General features: G+C 48.5%; 5 protein-coding genes across 5 annotated transcripts; 3 read left to right on the top strand and 2 right to left on the bottom strand.

Moving 5' to 3' along the window:
- Positions 1 to 65: 65 nt before the first annotated feature.
- JR316_0005114 (uncharacterized protein) lies at positions 66 to 4,176 on the top strand (the record flags this gene model as incomplete). The annotated part of the gene is made up of 9 exons (XM_047890878.1): positions 66 to 222; positions 273 to 663; positions 733 to 1,540; positions 1,602 to 1,695; positions 2,188 to 2,295; positions 2,360 to 2,970; positions 3,045 to 3,147; positions 3,313 to 4,060; positions 4,125 to 4,176. The coding sequence occupies 9 exons, from the start codon at positions 66 to 68 to the stop codon at positions 4,174 to 4,176; spliced, it is 3,072 nt and encodes a 1,023-aa protein (XP_047750639.1).
- A 549-nt stretch (positions 4,177 to 4,725) lies between these two features.
- On the bottom strand, positions 4,726 to 8,579 carry JR316_0005113 (Adhesion defective protein 1; the record flags this gene model as incomplete). Its single annotated transcript, XM_047890877.1, has 6 exons — positions 4,726 to 4,772; positions 5,286 to 5,876; positions 5,995 to 6,597; positions 6,646 to 6,748; positions 6,817 to 6,883; positions 6,943 to 8,579. 6 exons carry the CDS (start codon positions 8,577 to 8,579, stop codon positions 4,726 to 4,728), a joined length of 3,048 nt encoding a protein of 1,015 aa, XP_047750638.1.
- Positions 8,580 to 8,831: 252 nt separating this feature from the next.
- Positions 8,832 to 9,648, top strand: JR316_0005112 (Small subunit (SSU) processome component; the record flags this gene model as incomplete). The annotated part of the gene is made up of 6 exons (XM_047890876.1): positions 8,832 to 8,891; positions 8,938 to 9,014; positions 9,064 to 9,304; positions 9,360 to 9,436; positions 9,495 to 9,567; positions 9,625 to 9,648. The coding sequence occupies 6 exons, from the start codon at positions 8,832 to 8,834 to the stop codon at positions 9,646 to 9,648; spliced, it is 552 nt and encodes a 183-aa protein (XP_047750637.1).
- Positions 9,649 to 10,329: 681 nt separating this feature from the next.
- Positions 10,330 to 16,600, top strand: JR316_0005111 (Kinesin-like protein; the record flags this gene model as incomplete). The annotated part of the gene is made up of 20 exons (XM_047890875.1): positions 10,330 to 10,396; positions 10,504 to 10,761; positions 11,032 to 11,147; positions 11,203 to 11,396; positions 11,478 to 11,573; positions 11,652 to 11,847; positions 11,947 to 12,154; positions 12,249 to 12,532; positions 12,600 to 12,620; positions 12,693 to 12,699; positions 12,776 to 12,828; positions 12,922 to 13,050; positions 13,110 to 13,142; positions 13,204 to 13,240; positions 13,302 to 14,076; positions 14,126 to 15,956; positions 16,010 to 16,128; positions 16,182 to 16,268; positions 16,318 to 16,426; positions 16,481 to 16,600. 20 exons carry the CDS (start codon positions 10,330 to 10,332, stop codon positions 16,598 to 16,600), a joined length of 4,740 nt encoding a protein of 1,579 aa, XP_047750636.1.
- Positions 16,601 to 17,401: 801 nt separating this feature from the next.
- JR316_0005110 (Tuberculostearic acid methyltransferase UfaA1) lies at positions 17,402 to 19,376 on the bottom strand (the record flags this gene model as incomplete). Its single annotated transcript, XM_047890874.1, has 11 exons — positions 17,402 to 17,431; positions 17,494 to 17,696; positions 17,752 to 17,882; positions 17,937 to 18,058; positions 18,112 to 18,300; positions 18,357 to 18,566; positions 18,620 to 18,784; positions 18,846 to 18,904; positions 18,964 to 18,980; positions 19,037 to 19,196; positions 19,256 to 19,376. 11 exons carry the CDS (start codon positions 19,374 to 19,376, stop codon positions 17,402 to 17,404), a joined length of 1,407 nt encoding a protein of 468 aa, XP_047750635.1.
- Positions 19,377 to 21,765: the final 2,389 nt, after the last annotated feature.

The following is a 21,765-nucleotide window of genomic DNA, read 5'->3' as shown; positions in this document are numbered from 1 at the left end:
ACCTTCGTGTCTCAGTGACCGTGGGAACACCAGATTCAGGCGGAGTCTGAAAAATTGGCAGTAGCATGTCCCTGCGCCAGACACCCACTGCGTCTGCGATGGACTCGAGCATGTACAACCAGTGGGTACAGTCCCCCATCCAGGACAATGTCCCCGTCGACCTCGCCGCCATCGCCACCACCAACGAACTCGGCGAGTTCACCACCCTCACCGATCTCACAGGTATGTTGTCCACCCATCATGTGCCCTCTCTTCTAACCGTTCTCCCCTAGCACCCGCCTCTGTCTCCCAGTCCTTTTACCCGACATATGCGGGCTACTATCTCTCCTCGCCATACACAATGGCATATGGCACCCCGTGGCACTCGTCGGTGCCTCTCTCCAATTACTCTAGTCTCAATGGTGCCACCACCAGCTCTTCTACTCAAAACCAGAACCAGAACCAGAGTCAGCAGCAGCAGCAACAGCAACAACAACCACAACAACCACAACAGCAATCCCAGTCACAGCCATCGCAGCAGCAGCAGTCTCAACCGTCGCAACAACAGCAGTCTCTGGTCCAACAGCAGCAGCAGCAGCAGTCACCCCAACAACAACACCAATCTCCCCAAATTCCCCACCAGACCGTCCAGATGCAAAACAACACATCTCACATGATGATAGAGTACGTTTCCCCCCGTTCTTTCCTGGCTTCGGTTGGCGCATATGCTGACCGGCGGGCCCATCTACATAGCCCAGCCCTGACTCACAATGGCCCCAGTTCCAGCTCAATGCAATCTTCCTTTGCCCTCTCACCCTCTTTCACCCCCTCTCAACCGCAGACCCAACAGCAACAAGCTCAGCAGACCCAGCAGCAGCAACAAATGCAGCAGCAGCAGAGCCCTCCATTCTACGGCCACCTCATGTACGCTTCCTCGTATTATCGCCCACAACCGTCCGCTCCGCAAGGCACGCTTTCCCCTCAGGCACTGCATTCCCCGACAAATTCCATAATGTCGTCCTTGATCCCCCAGACTTTTTTGTCACACCAAATACAATCCCCCATACAGACTTCCCCACCTCCCCAACACCAGCAACAACAACAACAGCAGCAGCCAGCGCAACTCCAACCCCAACAACGGCAGTTTCAACAGCAAGTTACTTCCGCCGCATCGAGCTCTGCGACCCCGACATCCACCGATGGCCTACAGGTGCAGGGTCAGACACCCCCCGCACAGTCACAAGGCCTGACTACAGAAGCCAGAGAATCGCGCACACGCGCGTTCGAGGCATCCATCCGACCTCTCCTGCAGCCCAACGCTTTCAGCGGTGCACAAGCCGTCAACACGCTCACATCGCTCATCGCCGATTACGGCGCGAGCGAAGTGGACGCCGCCATGCGGCTTGAAATTCTCGCGCGCATTCGGGATGGCGCCGGCAATCACTATTACCGCGCCTGGTCCGAGAACACGACCGCGATGGACATTACGCGTGAGTGGCTCAGGGCCTCTGCGAGGACGGGCAACACTACGCTTGTAGACACAACCATGCCTTTGTTACACGTGAGATGGTCTCCTTTCTGGGCATCGATTAAAATTTTTGACACCCTCTTTTTTCCGATAGCTCATCGATCGCCTGCCACTAACTTTTGAATCACTGATAGCATCGAAACTTGGTAAAATCATCTTAAAATTAGTTAAGGATGAGCCTTCTCCAGGTGAGCCGAGTTGTTTCGTTTTCTCTATCTCCCCTCTTTCTTTTGCTTCCCTGGATGGGACTCGGTGTTGGCAATTTGACGGCTTGGTATGTCGCAATGTGATACAGTATCCAAGTCGCTTCCGTTTCTGCGATCGACAATCTGCAGGCAGGTTGCCTGTCGTGATTTCTGCAGCTGCTGGCCAGCCATGCATACACCGCACGTTCCACTCACATAGGGTTCCCCTGAGACAAGACACTTGCCTGCCTGTCTTTTTGACATACAACTGTCTGGTATGCTTCTTTATTACAAACAAAAATCAGAAAAGAAAGAGAGAATTCCACTCTATCTGCCCCAATCTATGGACCAAACAGGAAACAAAAAAAAGCACAGATCATTTATACTTTCATTCACCACCCCTTTCCCTAAGTCTTTTGTATAAAATAATAAACATGTATCTAACATACCCTCTTTGCTTCGTTTTCTCTACGAAACTTTCTTTTCATAATGCAGCGATCAAGGACATGGCATCCAACCTGGAGCGGAGATGGCGAACCATGCTCAACGAAGCGGAAGGCAATGTGGGCAACGCGAAAGCCCCGGAAAATAAAGGAAACGAGGGTCAGTCATGTCAGTCCATCGTCCGAAATAATATAATTAAATTGCATTTGTTTTTAAATTACAGATGCGAAGACGAAGAAGAGGAAGCTCGCGGACGGTGCGCAGCCCAAGCCGTCTCAAGCCTCCAAGAAAGCCGCCGTCGGCTCCTCGTCGGCGAGCAAACCGCAAGGCATGAAACGTGAGCCCAACGCCGTTGCATCGAGCTCAAAGTCGTCCTCGTCGTCCTCGCAGTCCGGCAGCAGTAGCAGTGGCAGCGGCGCAGGTTCATCCAAAGACGCCGCAAAAGCCGACTCGTCCTTTTTCTCCGCACCGAAACAAAAGGCCAAGTTGCCATCGTTTAAAAAGGCGCCGCCGGTGAAGAAGGAGGACTCGGGGATGGGTGTGATGGGACAGAGCACGGTGAGCGCGACGGCGTCGTCGTCGTACGACGCCTTCCAGGAGGCGCTGAAGTCAATGAATCGGCGGAAAGACTCGCCCGCTGTATCTACGCCGCCCTCCGCAACCGGATCAGGCTCTGGCACGGGCCCCAACGCGGGCGAAGGGGGTAGTGGAGGTGGCCAGCCGGGCCTCGGTAAGAACGGTAAACGCAAGAAAACAGTGACGTGGGCGAACGATGACCAGCTCGAGTCAATAAAGCTCATTGAGCGCGCGGTGTATGATGACGATCCCGTAGATGTCAGCCATTTTTTCTTTCCGCGCTGTGTTGTGTACAGTACATTGACTTGTGTGAAAACTCTGTGTTTATTTAGGGTACGCATTTTGCGCACAGCCTTCGCGATTTGGACCGAGGAGAGGGAGCAGCACTGCACTCACGTTTGTTTGAAGAGACTGGAGACTGGGCCGAACCGATGCGTAAGCACATCCATCACTCGAACACACTATTTTTGCACCGAAATGAACTGACGGACAATGTCTGCTTTCTCCCCTTTTGTATATGTGTCATTTATTATAAAACAAACAAAAAACGATGCTGCGAACCAAACAAATCATAAATGGAATGCGAATATGCACCAACAGCACTGGCGCTGTCAACGGAGACGCCAGAGCGGGGCGGACAAAGTGAGGAGAAGAAAACGCAGGAGGAGAGGGAACAGACGGCTCTAAGTGCGATGTACATGTCGGCCAATCAGATCCCTGATTCCCCAGCTGAACCCACGAACCTGATGTCCGAAGACGAAAGCGAGCAACGTATCACCCACATGACCGTCGGCGAGATGGATGCCGTATTCTGGGCTCCCGAGCCTCCGGTCCTGCCCCCCAATCCACCCGCTGCCGTCCATGCCGCCCCCGCCATCCCCACCACCGGCATTGTCCCCGCCGGCCAGTCCGTCGCAGAGCTGGTCGGCCAGCTGGGCCCCGCCGATCCGAACGCGATGATCGGCATCACCCCGAATGTACCTCCCGTTGTTACCCCGAACGTCGACTACACCTCGTATCAGACCGTGCCGCCGGACCAGCTCCAGCAGTTGTTGCAGCAGCTGGCGGTGTACAATGTAAACAACATGGCCGGAGCCCAAAATGGCACTGAAGGGTCCGGGTGGGCATCAGGCAGCAGCAACCCATATGGGGTAGATTACGGAAGTGCAAACGGGTATCACGAGGACACGGACATGCAGCAGCAGCAGCAGGCGCAGCACGGGCGTGGCAGCTGGGGAGATGGCAGAGGGCGCGGGGGGCGCGGACGAGGACGAGGGCGCGGGCGCGCAGAAGAAGGCTTTAGACCGTATATGAAAAGAAAACCATGCACTTTCTTTGCAGCAGGCAGGCGAGCATCATCTGAATCTAAATTTGAAAATAAGCGCGAGACTGATGTCGTTCAAAATCAACAGATGCAAATACGGTGACCAGTGTGACTTCTCGCATGACCCGAACCCCAATTAGCATTGCAAGCAATCCCTGTATACCGTAGTTTATTCATTCACCATTATTATATCTTGTCCCCAGAGCTCTTCTGTGGTAATTAACTCTCATCCCATGTACATAGGAGCTTGCTGGACATCCCAATCAGCCATGTAAATACAGTAAAAAACCTATCAATCAATCCGCTTTTCCAAGTTCTTGCACTAGTGCTAACTTGTATCCGCACTGCCGATCCAGAGCTTGGCGCCACCGCCTCAGTCCCATTCCCATCTGTTCCATACTTTCATACACGCCTTCCGGAACGCCCTCGACCACAAGCATACTCAGCAGCGCCAGATTCGCATCCATCTTTCCCGTAGAGAGTCTAAGTGAATTTCGAACGAGGTCGAACGACTCTGGCGCTTTTCCCGCCAGAACACGTCCAACATTCCGTTTACATGCTGGAATAATATCACTGCTTATGTATACTGAACCCAGGTTGCAGTTCAAGCGATTCCATTTTCGCTGTCTTTTCTGGCAATCAGATGCAGCGCCTCGGCATCCGACCAGTGTCGAGACTAGGATTTGCTGTCAACCTGTCAATTTTCCACGTCGCCGTTTCTTCGGGGCGTCGAGTACTGAGATAAACACAGGTCCATGTCAAGATCATGCAGAAAGAAATATTGGACACATCAGCAAGCTATTTGGATATACAAGTACAAAGTAAGGAGAGAGAGAATTCGTAGAAAAGATGAATAAGAAAGCGGGAGGAGAAACTAGGTGGGTGATGGTGGCTCGCCGAAAATAAAAAATGAAAAAAAAAAGATCTGAGCAAGAGATAGAGATCCAAGTGGCGTAAGTAGGGTACAATCTAAAAGTGATGATTCAAGCATAAAGAGGAAGCAATTTTTAAAAAAGAATGTAAGAAGCAAAGTCGACGAGCGCCATTGGGTACGGAAAGCAAGATACTTCATATACTAATTCAGTCACACACAGCAGCAGCAACAACAACAACAACAAGAGGGTGAAGAATGGGGAATGCGGGGGTCAGCAAAAACAAGTAACCAAATAAAATAGAAAATGAAAACTCCAGCGCATACAAAACAATGAAATCCCGAAAACAACCACTCAAACTTAGTCTTAGCCTGTACCCGTCCGTCCTTTTTTCCGAGCGCCGCGTTTCGCAGGCTGTTGCTCAGAATTTCCAACAGTCGGTGAAGACGCGTCGCCCTGCTTCCGTTTGAGAGATGTGTTGGACATTGCAGGCGTGTTGTTCGTCGTACCACCAGTGGATACGGCTGGCGATGAGGCAGACCCCGACTGACCTGGAGTGCCGATCTGCTGCTGCTGAAGAATCGTCTTCAGCTGTTTTTCAGGCGAGTTTACAGAAGACGAAGATGAGGTATTTTGTGGCGAGTTCATAGAAGATGGGGGGTTCGGGGGCTGAGGGTTGGTAACAGATGAAGGAGCACTGGAATATAATGTTACAGAGGGCGATTGCCCAATAGTAGTAGTTGACGGATAACTCGAATATGGGGGACCTAGAGATGTATTATTGTTGCTGTTACCAGTGTTATTGTTATTGCCATTATTGGTGTTGTTGTTCTGGTTGGTATTCTGATTTGTGATCATAGTCTGAGGAAGGGGTGGGTTCATAGACTGCGACTGCGACTGCTGCATCGGCCCACCACCGGTCGCCGCCATTGTTTCTCGGATTCTATTTGCATATGCTTTCAACGCATCTGGGAAAAGGCGTCTGTTTCAGTACGAGGCGAGCAAGGGGAAACGAGAGCAGATGGTGGGGGATGCAATACGTTGAAGCGATATACGACAACACACAGAAGACGGAAAAACGCTCACCTAATGGCCCCAGCTGCGTGTCGTTTACAAACGCAATGAGGTCCGCCATGGAACTGACGCTTTCCGCGAGCTCGAGGCATCGCATCGTCGCCTGGGGAATACCAAACGCGTTCACTGGCTCACCAGGTATCGAACCGTGGTCGATCAACACTCTGGGCTCTTCGCACCGCTTGTCCTCTTCGATGTGGTGTTGTTGCATCTGCGCTTGCGAGCTCATCCCGGGCATCGACGCCGCGTAGCTCGGGGGCGTCCATTCGATCACGCGATTGCCGAGAATGTACTCCAGCGAAATAAACTTTTCGTGCGCGTTCGCGTCAAAGGTAAAGTCGTCAAATTTCCAGATGTATTGTGGGGCCTGGGATGTGCTGTTTGGCGGAGTGACCTGGGTCAGAATAGCATTAACAGTTAGTGGGCCCTTCAACATCACAATGTATCCATTGGTGTATCTGTACGTCCATACAGCAGTCATGCATTCAACGAATGAACGACCTTGGAAAGGCGGGACAGGTCGTTCGCGTGCTCCGTCTAACGTCAATGTCATCGACTTGACACCAGATTGCGTTGTCACCAGAAAAAATCGGGGCAAGATCGGCACACCAATTTCTACCCAAAAATTCAGCTACGACGAACGATAGGAGGGCAATGACTTACCAAAAGGTTTGGCCTCAGTCCGCAGGTTATCTCTCCACAAAGTGAGCTTCATCACTGCTTTGGGTGTGAAATATTCCTTCACAACTTCGTTCCAAAAGTGCAGCTGAAATTTTTGATTCTTGTCATTGTGACATAAGCAAACATGTTGGCTAATACTAATGAAACGCTCACTTTTGGCGCATCTCCAGACAGGACATTACTAAACTGAAGTAATCTCAAGATGCCACTGTGTGTATTGCTAGAAAAATGGAAGTAAAATAAACTATCAAATACCTTACAGCAGGCAGAAAATCTCACTTTGAATTGAGGGCCGCTGTTCGCTGTAAAGCGGCTTGGCTAGATGGCGTTACGTCGTTTGGCATTGGCACGGAAGGGCCTACGGATGGTGGTAGCGGAGGTACACCGCCTGAGATAATCGGCGGCCTCGATGGCATGGTAGGAAGAGTTGCTACAGGAAGAACGTGCGTCTGCTGGGATGTGGGGATCCGTCCCATGGCTGTTAACGGCCCTTGCATATTGCTCAAACCCTGGCCTTGCGGTAGTGACATCTGGGAAGAACGCGGCGTGTGCGTCGCAGTTTGCGATGGTGGCCGCCCGGGCCCTTGCTGAGGCTGAGACTGCGGCCTCTGCGGATGCGGAGGGTTCAAAGGATCAATATGAGTTGGCGATTGATGACGCGGTTGCATTTGCTGCTGTTGAGACGAGGACGCCTGCTGCTGCTGTTGATTCGGAGGTTGCTGTTGCGGAGATGGGTGCGGATTAGTGAGCGATGGAGGTCGCGGATGAGGAACAGAGGAAGGCGGCGGCATAGAGCCGAAATTAGGCGGATAGATATCCATCGGTATCTCGAATTGTTGTGAGGTGGGAAATGACCGTGTCGGAGTACCCTGTGAGTGTATCATGCCCGGCGAGGTCTGCGGTATATCTATTGGAACCGGAGGCGTCGAAGGAGGGGCAAAGTTGGGGTAGTTTAGTGGATTGGGGTTGATACGGGAGGGGTTGGTAGGGAATTGTGGATAGCCGATGAACGAATTTTCCGGCGTCATTCGTGGGCGACTGAGAGGGGTCTGCGATGGACCTGGAGTGCCCATGGACAAGCTGGGGGTATGATTCTGAGGCGGCCGGGGAGAGGAAGAGAGTGGTTGGGAGAGTTGTTGCGAAGGCATGGGGCCTCCATTCGAAAAGGAATTTTGTTGGAGAGGAGGCTGCATACCATTGTGTTGCATTGAGCCGATAGAAGGTGGTTGTGGTAAACTGTTCATAACTTGCGGTGTGGATGGGGCACGGGGCATTCCCTGCATACCTTGATTTGGGGGCGGGTTTCTCATGTCGGTAATCTGCATGGATGGCGGCTGCTGCTGCATGCGCATACTTTGCTGATTTGGATGCTGAGGCTGGCGCATCGCAGCTGGCATATTGGACTGCATGCCCAGACCCGACATGTTCACGTTCATGCCCATATTAGCGGCCGCTGGGTTCTGCATTGCTCCCAAGGGCATTGGCTGCGGTTGAGATGGCACACGACGAACAGCATTGTTGGGAGTCGGCTGCTGCTGCATAATCCCCGGAAACTGGGCGCTTTGCATCTGCATCTGGAGCGATGGATTGGCTCCGGGGGCGAGATGAGGAGGGTTCTGGGGTTGGCGAAGGACGGGCGGACGCTGTTGTTGGGCGGAGTGCTGCTGCATCATCGGGTTTGACTGCATGCCATAGCGCGGGGTCACATTTGGAGGCACTTGGCCATTGGAGAGAATACCCATAGGCGCACTGGAGGGGTTCATGTTCGGAGGGACCCCCATGCCCTGACTGAGTGACGGCTGGACCATGTGTGCGGGGTTCTGCAAGAAAGGTGGGTTGCCGATGGCGAGCATGTTGGCGGTAGATGGAACCAGACCTGGGGCAGGATGCATACTCTGACGAAGAGGGCCGTTCATGGGACAGGGATTTAGAGAGGGGCCGCGAGAGTGCGTTGGGGAGCGAGAGAGATGGGGGGCATGAAAGATGGGGGCGACGACGACGAGAAGGGCGACGGCGGCGAGGGAGAGGACGGGCGCGCTGGGCGGGGGGCAGACAGATAAAAGAGGGAGGAACAGAAAAGGCAGATGGCGTGTGGACGAGTTGCAGTCATTCACTCTCCCACACGTGGCTTCCCTCCCCCACCCACCTCAAACGGGAATTTTTCAGTCATGGTCAGGAAACTCAAGTACCACGAGCAAAAGCTCCTCAAAAAGGTCGATTTCCTCAATGTAAGTCCTCTCCTCACCACTTCAGCCTCGCCCTCACTGTTCCCAGTGGAAGCAGGATGCAAATCTCCGCGAAATCAAGGTTATGCGTCGCTATCATATTCAGGACAGAGAAGACTATCACAAGTGTGTCTCCTCGCGTCTCTATCGAGTCTTTTTGCCTCACACAGTCTAGGTACAACAAGCTTTGTGGTTCTCTCCGCGCCTTTGCCCACAGGGTAGCTCTCCTCCCCGCCCAGGATCCCTTTCGCAGTCGCATGGAGGCCCAGCTCTTGTCCAAGCTCTATGATATGGGCGTCCTAAACTCCTCGGCGAAACTAAGCGACATCGAAAATAAGCTTACCGTCTCTGCGTTTTGCAGGAGAAGGCTCGCCGTCTTCATGTGCATGTCCAAGATGGCAGAGACTGTCAGCGCAGTCCGTCTCTTTCTTTGCTCTCCGCATCTTGTCTCTCATGTTCTCTCATGTACAGGCAGTCAAGTTCATAGAGCAAGGTCATGTTCGCGTCGGTCCCGATGCAATCACAGACCCCGCTTACCTGGTTACGAGGTAAACAGAAGCAGTCCGTCTTTGGTATGTCGGTCAATTGACGGTGTGCCATCCCCAGACACATGGAGGACTTTGTCACTTGGGTAGACTCCTCCAAACTCAAAAGGACGATCATGGAATATAATGATGAGGTATGCTATGCGTCTTCGCGGCCTTGATCAGATCCCAACTAAAATCACCCCTTGCAGCTCGACGACTTTGATCTTCTCTAAGATCATCACTTTATTTTCTTCACGACCATTTGTATCACCTAGCAAAAGTATATATAGCTTCATTGTATTACTACTCGAATAATACGGACGCTGGGCCCAGTTCGTGCCCAACTTGGATTACATTGTCATTGCGGCCTTTCTACTTCATTGTTCTTCGAGAACTTTGCAATACTGAATAGCTGTATCCGATGATCAGTGGTATGTCGAGTTAATTATTTATGGTGTGCGAAGGATTTTCTTTGTTAACATACAGATACACAGGTGATTACTCGGTAAATTTATCGTTAAATGGATCGTCGAACACGAGCAATTTTTTAGCAACAATGACATTTTATTTGTCAATGTTGAGAAAAACGTTTGCCTTGCACGCGTCGTATGTACAAAGCATGCACTAGCATAAACTAACATAGAATTTTCTCTGAATACATTTTGCTTTGAATCTACTACCTACTAATGTTAGAGTCTTCGAAGTTCGGGCATGTGATGATCTTTTTATGAGATTTCCTAATCAGCGCGTTACGCGTGAGTTACAGTTGTCAAGCTCGCGTCCCGCTCCTTGTAATTTCACCACATCAACCTATCGACTCTTTTCTCCGTAAACCCAAGTCCGTTCTCCAGCCTTTTCTCCGTACCCCCACTCGCTTGCGAGCACTGTGCTGGCTCTCGGGCATTGATTGAACAATGGCAGAAGCAGGGGATTCTGGGAACATCAAGGTCGTGGTGCGATGTCGACCACTCAATTCTCGAGGTGCGCAAAGGTTGCTCTGGCACACGTTAAATCTCACTCAAACTTATCTCTTTATTCGCCTCTGGGAATTATCTGCCCTGTCGCTTTTTTGTTGTTAATTCATGCAGAGCTGGCTCGTGGAGCAAAGTGCCTTATTCGAATGCAGGGAAACCAAACTATCATCGACCCTCCTGAAGCAGGCTCCGCCCAGGACTCTAAACGAGCGACGGAACGCAAATCTATGGCCTTTAGCTTTGACAAGAGTTACTGGTCAGCTGGTCCTCGAGACGATCCTGGGTATTGCTCACAACAGACTCTGTACGACGACTTGGGAAAGGAACTTTTAGATCATGGATTTTCTGGGTTTAATGCTTGCATTCTTGCTTGTAAGTGGTACTTTTTCATGCTGTACTGCTGTACTGACTGTCACGAATTGACTCAAGATGGTCAAACTGGTATGTCCTCCCCATCAGTCAGCGTTGCATGTTGGGACTAAAACAGAGTGCTGCACTCAGGGTCTGGAAAATCTTACAGGTGAGCACGTATAGAGCTTAATTGGTTTATAGACGCTGATTGATCAAGGAATTAGTATGATGGGGTGTAAGTCGACAATTGTTTCACCATCTGCAATGTTCACAACCTCCTATTACCTTTAGACGGTGCCGACAAGGGGATAATTCCGCTCACATGCTCTGAATTGTTCGAACGAGTGAACAACAAGAAAGCGGATGACCCAAATCTCAACTTCACTGTTGAAGTTTCATATATCGAAGTGCGCAGATGCACCCCGTTTATTCACGTCTAAAAATAACCGTTACAACCCCTAGATCTACAACGAGAAAGTACGGGACTTGCTCAATCCAAAGAACACAGGAAACCTCAGGGTTCGTGAGCATCCGAGCTTAGGACCTTACGTCGAGGATCTGAGCAAGTTGGTCGTTGGAAGTTACGATGAAATGATGACCCTCATGGACGAGGGTAATAAGGCACGTACGGTGGCCGCAACAAACATGAACGAAACGTACGTTTCTCTTTGCAGAACCAACTTTCTGATTCTCATATTTGCATGGCACTCTTGCACCATTTCTTTCTTTTCGTTCAGTTCCTCCCGTTCTCATGCCGTATTTACGCTTCTTCTGACGATGAAAAAACGAGATGAGGCCACAAACTTAGAGACAGAGAAAGTCTCGCGCATCAGGTGAGTATCGCTGCACGAGTTTTCACCAACCACATGCACCTCAATTAACGCGCTTCAACCATTTTTGTCTCTTCCTAGCCTGGTCGATCTGGCAGGATCTGAACGCGCAAACTCAACGGGCGCGACGGGCCAGCGGCTAAAAGAGGGTGCCAATATCAATAAGTCGCTGACCACTCTCGGTAAGGTCATCTCGTCGCTGGCGATGGCGAGCCAGAACGAAGGCAAGAAGGGCAAGAAGGGCAAAGCGGAGGACTTCGTCCCTTATCGCGATTCCGTGCGTGATTGTCGCAACTATCTCTTTTCTTTCTTTTCTTTCGGTCCCTTGTCTGATCGCTGACGTACTGGAATCTGTGTCTTTGCTTCGTCTCCTCAGGTACTCACCTGGCTGCTCAAGGACAGTCTTGGTGGTAATTCGAAGACGGCTATGATTGCGGCCATCGCACCAGCTGATTACGAGGAAACATTGAGTACGCTGCGGTATGCCGATCAGGCGAAGAAGATCAAGAACAAGGCGGTGGTGAACGAGGATCCGAACGCGAAGCTCGTGCGTGAACTCAAAGAAGAGCTCGAGATGCTGAAAGGTACGATTTCAACGCACTTGCAAAAAAAAAAAACTATCCGTACGATGCCGACCGTTTTTATCTTCTTTCCTTGTTTCTTGCTATCAAATAATAGCGCGCGTTGCCGGTGCAACTTCGGAATCTACATACGATCCTAGTGTACCTCCAGAAAAGCAAAAAGTAACATACCAAACAAAGGACGGTCGGATCAAGACAGTCACGAAAGCAGAGCTCCAGGAGCAAATGGAGGCGAGCGAGAAACTTATGGAGAGTTTGAATGAGACTTGGGAAGAGAAACTGCAAAGAACTCAAGAGGTGCAGAAGGAACGGGAGAAGGCTCTCGAGGAACTGGGCATTACGGTGGAAAAGAATCTCGTCGGTGTCCATACACCAAAGAAGGTGAGTCCGGGTCATTTTACTGGAGTTTCATCAATAAGTGCCAACGACTAATAACCCGGGATATTAGATGCCTCATCTTGTTAATTTAGTGCGTATTGCGTTATGTTTCATTGCGTGTTTGCGGTGTCAATAATCTAAATTAACTATTAATATTGTGTAGAATGAAGGTACGCCCACGCCGCTGCAGTCGCAAAAGACTGCTCTCCGGCAATCCCGATGTTAACTGACTCACTTTGCTCCAAGATCCACTTATGAGCGAGTGCTTAATCTACCAGCTTAAACCAGGAAAGACTATGGTACGTATCCCTTCCTTGCAGACTTGCGTTTTCCTTACGGCACGACACCTGATTTGCGTTTCTTTCTTTTGACTCTGATGCTGCTTTATGTAGATTGGCCGACTTGATAGTGAACTCCCTGCCGCAATTCGGCTGAGTGGAGATAACATCCTCGAGGAGCACTGCTATTTCGAGAACACAGAAGGCAAGGTTACGATCGTGTGCATGCCAAACAGCGTTACAGTAAGATCTTCCTTTACAATCTGCACGAAAGTATGATTGATACTTCATATCGTTTGCAGTTTTTAAATGGCAAGCAGCTTGAGCCAGGACAAGTAAGCGCATAAACAAAATATGGAAGAAGGAAAAAACGTATTCATTTCTTTCGTTGCTCAGCCTCATAAGCTTCGCTCTGGGTTCCGGATCATTCTCGGTCCGTATACGAAATTGACCTTACAAGGCTTGAACCTCGATTCTGACACTTTGGCTTGCAGGGGATAATCATGTATTCAGGTTCAATAATCCAGAGGAAGTGCGTAGGCAGCGGGATAGGGCTACCATGAAAACAAATATGCACCTAAGCGTCTCCGCTGGCGACATTGACAGCGAGAATTCACCGCGCCCACAATCACCCACATCCTCGACTGATGAACAATTCGACGTCGATTGGAACTTTGCGAAGCGTGAAGCGGCCTTCGCAAAACTGGGTTTGGACCCTGCTCTTGACAACCTTCCTGATGAGGACTTGAATAAACTATTCGAGAAAATCACGAAAGTCAAGACTCTGCGAGATCATAATTCGAAAGCTCGTCCGGAGAGTAGTCTGAGTCAAGTTGACGACATCTGGAGTGAAACTAGCAGACCACAAACTAGCGATGCTAATACGGATGACACTAGCCTGTATGCGGGACCGAGTTACACTGGAAGTCCAGCAGTCGATGGCGATCTCAAAGAGGTTCAAGATCAGTTAGAAAATAGGCTGCAGGAAATTGGAGGAGAGACTAACGAAGCCGAAGATCTCAAAATCGAGAAGGAGCATATGGAGCACCAGCTGCGGCTCGTCCGCACGCAAATGAAACGGCTCATCGAAGCCCGAGCTAGAGGCGACAACGACGTAGTCGGATTGGACTTCGAACCTGTCGTCTTTTCTGCACGCCAGCTAAGGTTGATCAGAAAGGTGCTAGATCGATGGAGAGCACATCGCTCGTTCTCGATGGCGGAAATAATTTTAACAAACGCAGTCATGATCAAAGAGGCCAACGTTATCAGGTGCAGTTTTTATTGTTGTCTCTACGATGTATATTAATCTTTACTCAAGCAAGGAGCTTCGGAAAGAGGTATCATATAATTTCACCATCGCATCTGGAGGTTCTTTAGCTGCCCCAACGTCGGCTGTGGATACTATAGCCGGTCTTGGTGAATTCGGTGACGTCGCGGACCCCATATTGGCTTCTGCAACTCAACCATCTGTTGCTGTTAAAGTACTCGATAAAAGACATAATGCCATTTATGCATGGTCTTTGGACCGTATGCAGCAGCAAATGCAACGAATGCGAAATTTAACGACGTATATTGACCGGCCTTCGTACACACAACATTTCTCCTCCGACGAACCTTTCTTTGACTCCCCTCCCCCAGAGTATTCCTTCATTGGAAATGCTCTCATTTCATTGGCGACACTTTCTCGGAAATTATCGTCGACTTCTACAGTACCCATATTCTGTCGCTACACATCTGAAGCCATCGGCTCATGTAGAGTTGACATCAAGATCGTCAATGTTGTGCTCTCTTCCAAATATCACTCGTCTCCACCCACCCGATCATCGTCACCAGCACCTGGAACAGTCCCCCCAGGAAGCAAACTGACTTTTTTCCTCACTATTGATCAAGTCAGAGGCTTATCTTCACATGATTTTCGAGGTGTACATCTTCAAGTGCGGCTGTCTTCATTTGTAGGCACATCAGTCACCGCTGAAGAAGTATTTCCATCACCGGCCTTGGACATGGATGTATCCTCTCTCTCCGAGCTCAAATTTAGGCGCAATTTCTCTGTTATCACAACGTCCAGGGTCCTGAACCACCTGCGACAGGGTTATGCTCCTATTGAATTTTTTGCCGCTCTTAAACCCACCTATCTGGAACGGATGGAGCGATGGGATGAATTGAGGGAACAAAAACAGTTCATACGTCCCAATTCGACCTCACCATCCCCAGAACCACGGCCGGCCACCCTACCTCTAATGCGCCGTTCTGAAACCGACTTTGTGGTAGAGCAGGTGCATGACGTAGTCGCGTGGTTGCAGATATGTGAACTTGGGCCGGAAGGCTCTTATATTCCAGTTCCAGTTCTTTCGCAGGGTAACCTTGACCCGGGTGTATTTTCATTACATCAAGGATTGCAGAGGCGTATCGTCATTTCATTGTCGTCAAACTCTGGTCAGCAGCTTCCATGGCAGGAGTTTACAAAGGTTCGCATTGGGAACGTTCGCCTCCTCGATGCTAAAGGCCGCATCCATGATTCGTCTTCGAAGGCACTTGTCACACTGCCGCTGCTCCAAGATCAAATTGTTGAATTTAAACCCGACGGGTCAGGTACACTTACTGGTGAAGCTCTCTGGGATTCCAGTGTACACGATTCTGTTCTTCTCAACCGTGTCACTGCATCTAATCAGCGTGTCATGGTGCAAATTACATGGGCAATTGCGGTCGAAATCTGCAGTGATCCCGTACAATTTAGTATGGACATTGCAGTCGCCATGCAGACTCGAGACGCTGGTCCACCTTCAAAAATTCTCACGTTTTTCGGATCCAGCAAAATCTTGTCCAAGACTAGCACTCTATTCACTGTGCGGTTATCGCCACCTTTAACGCGTTCTGCGAAAGATTTATGGCGGCTAGATACATCGGAGAAGTATGTCAGAGGAGAAGAAAGTCTTGGTATCTGGAAACCTCGGGGGATATCTGTTGTGGAAGATTATTCCAGATTGATTACAACAGAAAGACGGGCGGCCGATGTTCAGGCTATTAGAGTCATTTTGACTGCCTCGCCTCCTAAACCCATCGCTCAGGATACACTCGCATGGCGAGCAAACGACCTGCTGAGAAAATCCGTTTCTTTGTGGCAGAAACAATTTGGACACCGTGGAAAAGTTAGTTCTGTTCATCCGATACAGTGGCATTACTAATCGTCTATCCTTATCAGATTATTTTGAGTCAAGACCCTGCCGACCCTGAGGAAAACGGTACATCTAAACAAACGCCGGACAGACCAGTACCTGATGGTTTAAAGTTAACCTCCGAAACCAAAGTTGTTCCCCGGAGGTATTTGCGTTCCACTGCATCGTCTTCCGCTTGAAATTCATTTGAACACACAGCGACGGCTCAACGAAAAAAGGTCATCTGATGATCCTCACAGATGCCAGTCAGGATATCTGGGAACGAAAGTGGTTTGTTTTGAAGAGGTAACAATATCTACTCGTCATCTGATTTCCCTTCTGATCGATCTATCAGGCCCTACCTTCACATTTTTGCTCACTCCAACGAGCTGGAAGAAACAGGTATAATCAGCCTAACAGGAGTTAATGTTGAAAGCGACCCTCATAAAGAGTCGTTGCTTGGGGTGAGTAAAGTGGCGCTGTATCAAATACACATTCTCACTGTTACCATTTTCTAGAAGCCTAACTCCTTTACTCTATTCACGTCTTCGAACTCCCATGCTCTCGCCGCCCCAACCCCTAAGGAATTACAGTCGTGGATAACCAAGTTAGATCCCACTCGATTGCCTCAAACTTGACTGCGTGCCAATGGCACTGCCTATATCTCTAATGTTAATTATCTCCTATTGCTGTGTCGTTACAAACATGTCCTTTCATTCATCCATTAGTAGACATCTACCCCATCATGTACATTCTATCTGGCACCCCTCACGGTGTCTGTTGTGTCGTTTTACCCGGAAAGATACCCTTGATCATCCGATAATAGGAAAATCAATAAAAAATTGTTTCCATATTGCTTGACCCCTATCACCGAAAGCATGCAAATAGTTAGGAGAAAATCACCTCCATTTTATTTTGCAATACCATAAAAGACGAGAGACTTGCCAAAAAAAGACATGACATCATATGACCGAGGAGAGATCATTTAATCAGTACTCAATGACAGCCTATCGGAACCAGACACAATACCGAGTCTTATATGTCGATTCTCACAAAAATTGATTTCCTGTTCGGATATTCTCTGCATAGCTCCGCAAAGGCAGGAAGATATATCCCAATCAAGAAAGAAGCACCCAAAAATGGCGACAAACTTAATATCCAAGGTTTGTGAGTAAGTTTTTCACAAAAGTTGACAGTTGGCACAGCTTGTAAAGAGTGGAAAAAATATGATGTTCCATTGCATATGATAGTAAAGTTACATGTGGTTCTAAATGCGGTTCCTCCCTAGATGTTATGCGCTAAATACTCTAAAATGTCTAATAGAATATAATAAGTCCAATACAGTATAGTGATAAAAATACAGTGTTGAGTTGTTGTTATACTGCTCTCCTCTTCATATTTCGGGGCTGGTAAACTAGCCCAGTCAATACTAGAGACTTTTAATCGCATTGGAGAATTGGGGCGTCGTTCTGGATAATAGGTGGAAGGGTAAGTCTCTCGAACATGCAAAAGAAAGTGATTTAGAACTGACATCACGGATAAAAGTAATCATATGACATGTAATGTAACCTTTTGAAAATCCAGCACCGGCATATGCGAACAGGTACTGCCATTTCCGTTTGAAAGCTGCATAATCGGATTGATCATGTAGAGATGGATAGTCTTTGGCAATCATATCTTGTGTAAGATTGGCTTCCAATCTTCTTCCCCACTCTCGTAGAGTTCGAGGATAATCTATTCAAACTCGTATCAGTCAGTATATTCAGCTTGCCTGTCAAATATTACTCACGAGCTGCATGGTTTTCTACGCCCTCCAAAGTAAAGCGACCTTGCGATGCGGTCTGTGCAGCGGTAATGAGGGCGGTAGCACTCGGTAGGCACGAGTTTGGCCACATGTATTTTCGCATAAAGTCTTCAGCTCTTTGAGGACCGATCAGCAAATAGACCATTTTACTAGTTCTGAACAGAACCTACTGGTAGCTAGAGTATCTGGATTCGGGGAAGGTGGATGCGGTAACAACGGCAGTAGCGTTTTTTGATTTGAGAGCAAAGTCCACTAGTTTGAAGTATAGATTATAGTATTTAGACCCAACATGCTAAAGAAGTTGATCAACGTCGACCCCAGATCCATGAATTCATCAAAGCTTACCTCCAGCATTTCAACACTGACAAAAGCATCGAAAGCTTTCTCGAATTCGGCGGGAATTTCGCGGTAGTCAAGGAGGTGCACCCGGATGCGGCTTTCCAAGCCGGCTTCTTTTATACGCTCTTCAGCGAGCTTTTTCTGTTCAATCGATAACGTTAACGTATCGACTTCACAGCCGAAAGATTTTGCAGCCTTTAAGAGTATACATGAACTTTAAAGCAATTCTGACATGATTTTGAAATTCGTACCTCAATTGCAAGGCCGCCCCATCCACTACCAAACTCAAGAATACGATGGCCAGGTTTAACTCTAGCAGCCCGAAGAACATGTCTAATTTTTCGAAGCTGTGCAGTTTCGAGGTCACCAGGACTGGGTCCCATTTCAAGATCTCCGCGTACGCCTCCTTCTGCCTCACTCCACAAGGCGCAAGAGTACATCATTTCTTTACTCAGGAAAGCCTAAATGGGATGATAAATAAACAATGCGATAAAAATACGTTTGAAGAACGTACTTTGAATAGCTCATTCGACTGGTCGTAGCTAGCGATGGCGTTTAACCGTGCTTGTGATCGTGTTTGACCAAGGAGGTTATTGTATAAGCTGGAGACTGCCGAAGAAATTTTTGCTATGGTCGAAGATAGTGTATCTTCCATGCCAGATTGGTTTTGAAGCCAGATCTGCCAATCGGAAGAACTGTGAGTTACAATTCAAAAGCGACACTGAGAAAGACCTGCTTACATCCATGGCACCCTTCAACGAAGATACTTGTACGTCTCCAATCATGTAAGCTTCACTGACTGGGATAAAATCATCAGGTAAGTGAACTGAAATACGTGGACACAAAAGCAAAGCATACATCCGAGGTCACCTGAACTAGAATGCAATGTAAGTAAAACAACTCAGAGCTTAATTATTGAATGGGCGCTTACAGCATAATACGGAACCAGAAATTGTCGTTCACAATATGAAGGTGAACGTCATTGCAACCTTTATGGTATTTCCCATAATAGTACGTCCCTTCCGAGTCGGAGATTGTGAGATGTCCGACAGTAATAGCGTTTTCGAGGACGGCGAGTATTGAGGAGCGTGCTGTGTAGTGTGCGTTGGAAATTGTGCACAAATGATGATGAAATATAGTATCAAATTACCGAATGAAACAGCCCATGATCTTGGACTGAAGGTCGATAGTGATAGCAATGAGGATGATGCAAACCCGTTTTTAGACGGGGATGCGAAGTGGACACAAGTAGTTGACTGCGTGGACGACATTGCAAAATGAGTTGAATGTGCGGGGAGCTCGAAAAGGCTGCGGAGCGGGATGGAGAATGAGTTAAGTGGAAAAAGCAGTGGACCTTATATGCTGGGAGTCAACGGCGCGACGGATAGAATTGGACATCTTCCCTTGGCCAGGGATGAAGATCGGCAAATTTGGAGATAAATCTGTGTCAAACCAAGAGGGAGGATTCGCGATGAATCATAATCAACGCGAATGGAAATGCATGAAAGCGTGGATATGCTTTGCGCATCCTACAGGGTCGTTCTATCTAAGTTCTCGATATGGGTCATAAGCTTAATGGGGACACCACCGTGGAAAGGAAGCTTGTACTCACAACAGAAGCCTTCCACACGCGAACCTGATCACATCACAGGCTCTCAGTGCAGCAGAACATAGAATTTCCAGATCCCCTCCGCAGAGTTGCCTCCCAGCGCCCGACAGCACGGCGTAATAGAAAGTGTTCAAAGCCTGCGGAAGGGCGCTGCGAGAATGAACCTCGCTTCTGTGTACAGGTCTGCTGGAACTGTCCTCGTCAACTGAGATCACGGTCTCCTAGATTAGTCTCAAGAACAGAAATCGTGCACTCACAATTACTTCCACGTGGCTGTCAGGTTTGACTTCCTCTTTGATAAAACTGAAATCTTGGAGGAATAAGTCACCAACACCCACGATGCCAATCAGAATCCCAGATTGCACTGGGGTTTACCTCGTGAATATGTTAAGATTCCATACCCATCAGATCTTTAAAACCACCGACAACCTCTCGGCATAGATGCCACCAAAAATACCTTGATCTCGATAGCCTTTTGACTCCTCCGCTCCAGCAGACATATTTCTCCAACACAGGAACTCATCAATTGGCCGTTCCACAAACATCATACGGAAACTCTGCTAGTTTTAAACGGCCCCCAAATCGGCAGGGTCTTGTGGTCCGTCGAAAGCAGGTCCTTTGATCGTCACTGTTGCCAGCGTCGAAAGTATGTTCCTCTGGCCCGCTCTCCAATGATAATACAAGGCTCATTTGATAGAGACTCGGTTTTCATGGAACCACTTTGTAACTGTTCAGTAGTTTTCGTTTTCCTTCCATGTTGATCGTCAACGTAAAGACCCCGTAGTACTTTGGCGTTCGCATCCGTTTCTTCATCCCTTCCAATAATCCAAGAAAAACCATTAAGCGGCCAGTGCGCTTGATTTCTCAGCTAGTAGATGGTTGTTATAATTGGAGTCACATCATTCAGAAATAGAGGAGTGTTGTTGTCTATTCGTGGATACATCAAGTTGCAGCGTGGCCTTCGCAAGGAAGGACATTCGTCAATGTAGCGTAGCGCTCGGTCTTCAAAGCAATTGCAAATTGTTGAGCGTTCGGCGTTAGCGTCCATCAAAACCGCGGAAAGACTTTGAAGTGTTGTTAGTCTCCTTCTGCGTCCGACCTTTTTCAATTATGGGAATAGTCCATGACGATACCGAGGGATTGTTTATAGAAGTTCGACCCTGACTACTACTGCACATGGAAAGAGGTCCTAAGAAATCGTCGGAGCCTCCGAGTCCAGATTCAGTCAGTCATTTGTCAGTCAAATAGACGGAGCCTCTCGTTATCCTTGTTGGTGCCATGTATCGCCGCGCATTCTACGGTTGTCCCGAACATGAGATGATTGCATTTCTACCGTCCTCGGCTTACTCCTCGGCAATGACATCCATCGTGCCTCAAATATTGTGTGATCGATTTGAACCGAGGTGTTGTTCATAAGTCCTTGGTTATTTTATTGGCGATTGCAACCTGAAGAGCCGCAATGAACAGGAAGATATTGCGCGCTCGACGGACGAATCGGTAGTCCCAAATGAGTGGATGATCGTGCTTGGGCTTAGTTTATACCAATAGATAGGAAAAGTGCCACAACAACGCATGTCGCTCTGAAACAGAATATAGCATTAAGTGTGACATGTCCAAATAGATTATATAAATCAAGCGAAAAGTAAATTTCAGGGCAAAGTCTAGTGATTGACTTTGTAGATACGCATGAATGACGCTACTGAAGTTACTCACCTAGGGCGATGCCGAGACACTGGAGGCTATCGAGCATATTCTGTCATATACGAGTACATTCCAGCCAGATCCCCGCAGGTTGTGCATTCAATCTCGGGTCAATAGGCTTATACTCGACAAGGCATATACAAGTTTCTTGTCAAAGAACGTGTATCAAATAATGCTTGCTGGACATGAGAAGTAACAAGATATACATATCAGGGCTTACTGAGAAAGAAAGGCGTTGTTCGGAACTTGGAAGATAAAATGACTTATTGAAAAGATTTGACCGAGCTACAGGTTCTTGCTATTAAGATTAAGTAGGTCTTGGGAATCAGATTCAAATATCAGAAACAGGA

Source organism: Psilocybe cubensis, chromosome 4 (assembly GCF_017499595.1).
Source record: "Psilocybe cubensis strain MGC-MH-2018 chromosome 4, whole genome shotgun sequence".
NCBI classification, from domain to species: Eukaryota; Fungi; Basidiomycota; class Agaricomycetes; order Agaricales; family Agrocybaceae; genus Psilocybe; species Psilocybe cubensis.
Note: the sequence above shows the minus strand (reverse complement) of the source record. Positions and strands in the feature narration are given on the sequence as shown.